The sequence below is a fragment of the Tamandua tetradactyla genome, chromosome 11, assembly GCF_023851605.1.
Source record: "Tamandua tetradactyla isolate mTamTet1 chromosome 11, mTamTet1.pri, whole genome shotgun sequence".
Taxonomy (NCBI): domain Eukaryota; kingdom Metazoa; phylum Chordata; class Mammalia; order Pilosa; family Myrmecophagidae; genus Tamandua; species Tamandua tetradactyla.
This window is the reverse complement of record NC_135337.1, coordinates 67,245,126-67,253,621: the sequence shown is the minus strand read 5'-3', so window position 1 is coordinate 67,253,621 and position 8,496 is coordinate 67,245,126. Positions and strand designations below refer to the sequence as shown.

The 8,496-nt window shown below is 32.5% G+C and overlaps 1 protein-coding gene across 7 annotated transcripts in view; it reads right to left on the bottom strand.

The window, feature by feature from the left end:
- Positions 1-487: 487 nt before the first annotated feature.
- QKI (QKI, KH domain containing RNA binding) overlaps positions 488-8,496 on the bottom strand; it is a 152,188-nt gene continuing 144,179 nt past the window's right edge. For 5 of the 7 annotated variants that reach the window (XM_077120802.1, XM_077120803.1, XM_077120801.1 and 2 more), the window contains exons 7-8: positions 7,632-7,706; positions 488-3,683 (exon numbers count right to left, since the gene is read on the bottom strand). In XM_077120802.1, coding sequence (XP_076976917.1) covers positions 3,667-3,683; positions 7,632-7,706 — 92 coding nt within the window. In that variant the 3' untranslated portion in view covers positions 488-3,666. Of the gene's footprint in view, positions 3,684-3,744; positions 8,494-8,496 lie in introns of those variants that run through there. The other 2 variants (XR_013159456.1, XM_077120805.1) reach the window with 2 other exon arrangements.

Sequence of the window (8,496 nt, the reverse complement as noted above, 5' to 3'; positions counted from 1 at the left end):
AGTTGGCTATAAAAGTTCAACACATTACAAAAGGAAAATGTTAAAACAAAAATTCAAATAAAGATAAACCATAACCAGATTCTTTGCCTCATAATGTGACCACAAAATTACCAATTTATAGAAATTAGAAAGAAATGGTTCAACAAAGAATCAAACTGGTTTCTCTGTGTACATCATTACAATGAGTTTCCTTATACTTTTTTGCTGTGAGCAGACAGTGATTATTTTGGACAGGAGAAAATAAGAAAATGTGGAATTAGTAATGCAGATGCTGAAAGGCAAGTGGCAAACTACAGAAAGAATGCCTCAAACACACGCTACTTGTTCCCATAACTACTGGCACCAACCCCCAAGGTAAAAGGCCAGAAAAACCAAAGCCATTTTTATACTAGTGTGCAGAATTGTCAGCTGACAGACAACATAAAAACAAGTCACACTATGTTATCTGTGGTCACGTTCTTCCAGGGTTAGTCCAGTAACTCAAGACTTTACATTCCTTTGTCTTTATTTATTTATTTTAATTAAACATGAAAAGGTTAATAAACAGACATAGTCCAGAGTTAGTAGGTTGGTATTATAACATTTATTAAAATAATGCTATGGGTTAATAGAAACAGCAAAGAACCAAAGAATTAAAATGCAAGCTATGTAAAATCCCAACTAAAACCCAAAAGTGTCTAATGTATTCATTCATTAGCTAAACTAAAAGCCCAAGAAAGACAAGACACCCAATATAATAAAGTACTGCAAAACAATTGGCAATTTTCAGTTATCAAAAGTGTGGATTTTGCATTTTGTATCCTTTTCTCAATCAAGAAAAAAATTTTCTTTGAATGTTATATAACATACATATAAAACAAGATAGAAAAATACATTATAAACTTGTAACAATGGCTGTAAATACATTATCTTACATGTTTCTCATAGGCAATAGGTTGGTTATGGTACATACATAGCATGAAACTACTAAGATAATAAAGAATAGACAAAAATACATGTCAGCTGTACGGTACATACAAGCGACACTCCCATCTACCCACTCTAAAAAAAATTACATAATACTGTCAGAAAAAATTCTTAAAAACTACATATTTTAATAAGAAATAAATTCAATAAAGAATGATAATACTGAGAACCAAGGCATTCAGAGATTTCAAAAGTCATGCTTTTTTTTTTTCAGTTGATCCAAAATTTTGTCAACTAAGTTTTCAAAAGTTTGTTCAGAGCCAACATTACCCATAAATGTCACACGTTTATTTCATATATTTACTTTCTTCCCAATAAAAGACCTTTGATAAACACCTAAAATGTCCAGGTATAACATAGTTGAGATGAACTGGATCAAATACTGGTATTGTTCTTAACAACTATCACCTCAAATGTTTGAGTGTCGCAAATTAATTCAACCAACCAAACAAAATAAAAATCAAAATGGCACGGCATATATTGTAAATAAATCAAAACAACTCTATTGTGTAACAGAAAAAGACAAAGCAGTGGCACATTAAACCAAAGCTAGCTGAATACAAAACAATGAATGTCTATTGCATAGTAAATAAACTGAAAACTGTTTCCACGTGAGACAAGATTATGGATGAGGTCTCCACATAGGTGCTTACTGAGCTGACCGCTGACCTCTGACTGTGGCGCCATGAAGGGATGGAGAGGGAAGGAGTTGATAAGCTGGTAATCCACTGTCACTTGATATTTGCCATGTCTGGTACTGAGCAGTTAATGACTATTTACTCAAGTGTTTAGAGATGTAGGCTTTGTGCACAAATTGCTTCAACTACAAAACTAATTGTTTGAACTTCATGAGAAATTGGAAGCTTCAACAGAAATGTAGTTGAGACTTTACACACAAAACAATGTTAGTTTTTCACATTCTTTTTAAGTTAAAAAAAAAAGGGGGTGCATGTAGGGTTATTTTTTTTATTTTTTAAATTTTTTTACTAAAACCAGCAAAGAGATGGACTATACAAGTTGTCTGGTGTGGTAGAAAGAAATCTGATTAAATTTTTGGGTCATTTAAAAACATTGTTTTTCAGAATGAAAATCATAAAGATTCATTTTTTGTGAAAAAGTTTGTTATTATCTACTGTCATCTCCAATTAATAAGAAAAAATTCAACACACCCTCCTTCTCCAAATAATATAAAGCCCTAGTATTGTCTATCAACTGGTGTTTAGAATCACACATAATTCTTAATCTCAGCATCCTTTGGACTCTACACTGAAGACAGCAATAACCAAAAATACTCAATTATGATTTTAAAAGAAGGATGTTTTAAAAACTTCTAGTCAGGCATTAGAAAAGTTATCAAATTTTTTCACAGTATCAGATTTGGCAAATTTGCATCAAGGTAACGTGGCAAAAAATCATATGACTCAAACCATCAACTCATTCATCTCCCCTCCTGTCTTCTTTTCACATACTGGGCGACTGAGTAACATGCATTAACTTGTATTCTGAGGGAGGAGCTGATCTTAGAGACACTTGACTAAATGACCATGAAGGAAAATAAGGCACTTTCTTTTCTTTAGACTTATTCCAATACTTAAAAAATAAAAAAGAAAGACAAAAAAGGCTCTTTTGGTCTTGTTTCTTGACAACCACCAGAAAAATCATTTAATGAAATAAAGGGTTTCTTTGTTCTTTTTTCTTTTTTTTTATAACACTTGAAAGTATAAAATGCTACATTTCCAAAAATATATTTTTTTCTGCACCAGCACCCTTGTATAGTAAAAGTATCTACTTTTTGTTCATTTGTTTCAATGCACTACACTTTATCTACAATTTCATTACATGTATACAGCAAATAGGCAAGCATGGCTTTTACATCCTTAATGATTTTTTTTCTATACAGGGAGGTTTAAAAAAAAATATTTGAACAGTTTGCCCAGTAATGTGACACATAATGCATGTACCTTGTTCTCATGTATTTTTTTAAGTAAAGTTCAGTAATTGTAACTCAGATTATTTTTCCATAAAAAATAGTGTTGCAATTTTGCTCTTTGAATTACTTTTCAAAATTCCTTGTTAATTTTTCTCTCATGGCACACTTTTTTCTAATACTTCAAATTTTGGCAGGCAATAGAAAAAAGGCTGCGACTTCGACCCTTTGAGGGTACTGTAGTGACTAAACAGCATATCAAATTTTGAATACTCGTTGAAGTCACTTCACCAATGACATCCCTGACCAAAGGTTCATGCATGATGCATCATCACACAGTACATTCAGAGAGAGCTCGGACTTCACTATGAGAAGAAAGATTCCTAGAAGTCTCTCACAGTAACTGCCTCTGTCACTGAGTAGTTAAGGGCCATTTTTCTCCCCTTCTTAAGTGAGGCCTTCTTACCGTTCGTTTAGGGTGGGACATTAAAAGATGATCAGTGCTGTGGGATGAATTGGGCCTTATTGCTTTACTACTATTCAGTGCAGGTTCTAGAACCACTTTCACCCAAACAGGAAAAAAAAAAAAGCTGAGTTGGAGGACAACAATTTCTTTGTCTTTTGTTTGGTTAGATGGTAAGACGAACGGACAAGTGCCTCAGCTCGCTGCACTGACGACAGGCAAGCAAAGGCGATTACCAGTTAACTGATCAGCAGGCAGGCATGGTCAGGTCATCATTGGGTGAAGAGTTCAGAGGTCAGAAGGTCATAGGTTAGTTGCCGGTGGCGGCTGGGTGGTTAGAAACAAAAAATAAAATAAAAAAGAAAGAAAAGATAGAGAAGAGATTAGTTTCAGCTAGTGACGGCTTAATGACAACATGAAAAACTAATCACAACTAATAAAAAAAAAGCATGTTTAATTCTGACAAACTGAATGACACAATCTACAGAATACAATAAAAATCATGACACTATCATATCATGATTTGAACAAATGAAAGAGAGCCCACTCCCACAAAAAAAAACAAACAAAAAAAAAACACAACAAAACAAAAAACCAACCGGTTAACAAGAAAAAATAGAAATAAAATACAACTAACAACTAATAGTTAGTAGCAGTCAATGAAGGAAATTGGAAAACAACAATGAATAGGTTTGGTTTACAGAATTTTGAAACAGTCAGTGCAGTTATCAGTATCTGACTGCTATTAAGCATTAGTATTCTCTCAGATGCAAGCATTAAAGCAACTATTAATGATGGATGTGATTATTAATAACTGATGATTGACAGAAATGAATCTAAAGAAATTTAAATTTCTATGAACAATTTGGTTCAACATAAACTCTGGGCCAAACAAGGTTTCTTTTGTTCAATAAATGTTTATTGCTTTTTCAATTATTCTATTTACAAACAACATGGAGTTTCTTGGCCTCATGATACAAAGCAATACTAAACTGTAGTCTAGCAGTGTAGGCAACATCATGGAAACCAGAAAAAGGCCAGGTCTTTTGCTCTAGCCAACACTTTCCAGTTGAAAATACTATTTTACACATATAGAACACTTATAAAATGAACTTGCATGTAAACACTGTAAAATCCTGCCATTTAAAATTTCTATACTCAAAAAAGCTCTAAGTACATCAAAAAATAGAAGAAATTTCTAATTGATACCAATAAGGCATTTTAAAACTACAAACAGCTTTCTTTATTCAATTTCAAAGCTAATACTCTGCAAATACAATAAAATCTGACATTTCATATACATTCCTGCTTTATATTTTTATATTTTAAAAGAAGCCACCTGTAAATACTATTTTCTTTTGCAAAATAACAAACAGAACAAAAAATAAAAAAAAAAATTACAGTAAAACGTAAGTTCTCAAGTGGAAAAGTTATCATTCCCAATGTCCTTGAGTTGTTCCTTCCTTAATCAACCTCAATCACGTTCTGCTTCACCAAACTTGGTCCACTTAACAGTAGTATGATTTTTTAAGACTCATTCAACAGCTTAATTATTTCTACTATATTCTGAGGTTTGATAGGATTTTTGTACTGCTGCCATTGTGACTAAGGCAGAGGAGATGTGAATGAAAAGATATTCAGTGCAAAGTTAGATTCTGTGCCACTTTATAAAACAAAACCCAGCAGGTGTCATGTTCACAGAGTTATAACTCATCTATATAATGGACCGATTTACCTTCATGTAACAAAAATGCTTTCTATAATCTATTATTTAGGATAGTTTATAAATACTACAAAAATACTGTATCTTCATTGTGACCAAATTTTCCCTGAATTTCTTTAAAAAAGTGGAATTTTATTTAAAATAAAAAACTGCTATTCCAAAATCAAAGAAAATAAATATTTAACATGGTAAAATCATACCGCTTCACAGGTACAGATATCTTAAAGCATTTTTGACATTATTTAAAATTTTAATTAAAATGGCATTAAATTTCTTATACAAATTGTATGAGGGTTTCTGAAAATCATTATTCATAAAAATTCTTATAATGTTTTTTTGAGTGTGGAATATATAAACTAAGCATACTACCATTTATATATACTAGTATACCTAGAATACATCCCCTGCCAAGCCCTGGCCGGCCTCCTACAGTACACACAGGTGCGTCAACCATGCAAAACCATTATAGGTCATTACAACTAAAAAAGTCAGTTGGTCTTTTATAGGCTTTAAATTCAGTTTTGAAATATGTGTAGAGGTGTGTTTATTTTTAAAGAACTAGGTATTTATCAACCATGCAGTACTCTAAATTCTCATACAGAATTACATGGTTATATGTCCAAGGGCTGAGTTTCTTTGCATTAAATGATGCTCATATTAAAAAACCTCAAAAGTAGAGAGCACAGTAGTATCATAAAATAATTTAACCAAGGGACTTCAGACATCTCCCTTAGACCCAATGAGTGCATAAAGTAATAGCAAGAGCAGTATACAGGTATTCTGGTGTTTTTTTTTGTTTTGTTTGTTTGTTTTTTCTCTTTTAATTAGTATTTCGGTTTGCTGACATTGAGTTCAGAAAAGAGCGACTGTACTAATCAAAACACTCTGTATAACTATAAAAAAGCCATGCATGGAATGTGTTGTCATTTTCCAAATACAATAAAATCTTCCTCTAATATTTTCAACCATTTCAAGGCATAGGAGTATCAAGCAGGCCAATAACTACTATATTAAAACAAACTCAGGAGAAATCTCCTAACACGAGGGCATACAAGGAAAGGTTAACAGCAGAAAAACTACTTCAAAATAATCCTCAGAGCTGTTTTAGACATTAGCGAAATGAATAAAGCTTCAAATTATTCATGGAATTATCCAGTTTCTTTAAGCCTAAAGCGACAATTTTTCTTTTAATTCTCTCTTCCTGGGAGACTTGCTCTTATACAGGAATGATGGTTTATGTTTATGTACAGCACACCTGAAAGGAGTGTCAGCATCACAGGCAGTCACTGACCTTGGGGTTATTTTGTTCATTGAAGAATTAATAGAAGTAATGTACATATATCAAAAGTCTTCAAGGCCCTTTAATTAAATGTATGATACCACACTAAATAATACCATTAACATCTTTGGAAAGGCATTTTATATCTCATGTGGACAACAGCTGCGTCCAATATTGGCCATCAGCATTTAAGATTACAGTGTTAAGTAGACAGGCCTTTCATAAGTTTGCAGATGATATAAATGGAACTTAAACCTATCACCTCTCCCACACAAATATGAGAAACACTGCTCAACTTAGTTAGTAGGTAATAATGTGCCATATCACAAAAGCGTGCAAAAAAGAATTATTTTTCTATCCTGCATGGGATTCCTATCTTGTGATGAAAAAACTTAAAAAGCAATTCAATGTCAATAAACCGAAAATATCACTCCTCAATAAACACAAATAATTTATAAAAGGGTCTAAGGGTATATATAGGACAGAAATTATAAATGGTGAAAAGGAGAAAAATGAAGACTCATTTTCCAGTCACAGGTTAGTCAAAAAAAGAAATCTGAACAGCTGAATCTCACTCATATCACCCCAGAACTTCAGGAGATATTCTACCTTCAGATAAGAGATTTTAGCAGCACGTGACAAAAATCAAAGGATCCTTTTTGGTAAGAGAATGTAAGAATAAAAAGAGAATTAACTGACTTTCTGATTTATAAAAAAAATCCAACTACATCAAAGTTATCTTCACAGTCCTTACTTTGTTGATTTCAACTTTGACATGCACATCCTCATGTTTACACAGTGGCTCAAATATTTTATTATAGAGGAAAATGGAAACTAAATCTTCAGTTTTCTCCGAAAGTACACAGGAGGCATATATTCCTTTACTTCTCTCATTAAAGCACCATCTGTTCAATTCATTTTGCAATACCAACCCAAAATTTTAGAACAAATAAAAGGTAAATTTTAGCAAAAATTATTACTGAAAAATAATTAAGACATCAAAATTTAACAGCTTCCCCAATTGACTAATTTATGTTTTAGTAGGACTAAATCATAGTACACACTAATATAGGATGATTTAATAAGTTAAGATATGAAGGGAGCAAAAAACAAAAAACTCTTATATCTCTCTATTATTACAAATGAATTTAGAAAAAGAAAAGAAACAGTGTGCAGGTAAGCAGTTACACATTTTTCCATCAGGTGTGGTGTTGCAAATTTTATGAACACCCAACGCATTTCTTACAAACAAGAACTGCAGAACTAAACTAACCTCGGTCTGCGGTCACAATCCTTTGGTAAGGATGGACACGCATATCGTGCCTTCGAACTTTAGTAGCCACCGCACCTAGTTAAATTGCAATTACCAAGACAAAGTTAGAAAACATTCACAAGGGGGGAAAAAACAAAACAACATTAACAGCAGGCTTATCAAATGGATTTAAAATGTTCATTTACTACAAAAGTTTGTTTGAACAAATACGTTAAGGCACAGTAGTTTAAAAATTAATCATAATATGTCACGTATATATGCATCTATTAATATTGCATTCATTTCAAACAGCTTGGCCTTAACCTATTTCATCCATTCATTTATAATCCTCAAGTTACAGCATTTCATGAACTCTATTAGATCCAAACACATTTAAGCTTTACTAGTCACATATTCACTGAAGTGCCTTTCTTGCAGCAGGACTATTTAAATAATGCCATGTTTAATGCTGACAATTATTTGCTAACCTTAAGACCACTTCTAAAGTTTATCACTTAAAAAGGTTTAAAAGCAATTCTTAAAGCCTACAGATTGTGGTTTTAAACTTTGAGTCAATAAGTATGAACTGCAATGAATTAGGTGATTAGTAAAGCAAACAGTAGAGTACACTTAGCAGTCAGTTTACTACTATACACTCCTTTATAAATTACAGTTACTTTGTAATATTACAGACTAAACCAAATTAATAACATAATTTTACTTTATATCTATGTGCAAAAAGTGCAAGTAAGTCACTGACTGCTAGGCTAAGATTTTTTTCCCCCGGAGGCTGCTGAGACTAAGCATTTGTTAAATTCAGATCTGATGAGGGTTCAGTTAAGACCGTTCTTGAATTCTTAGCCTTTCGTTGGGAAAGCCATACCTA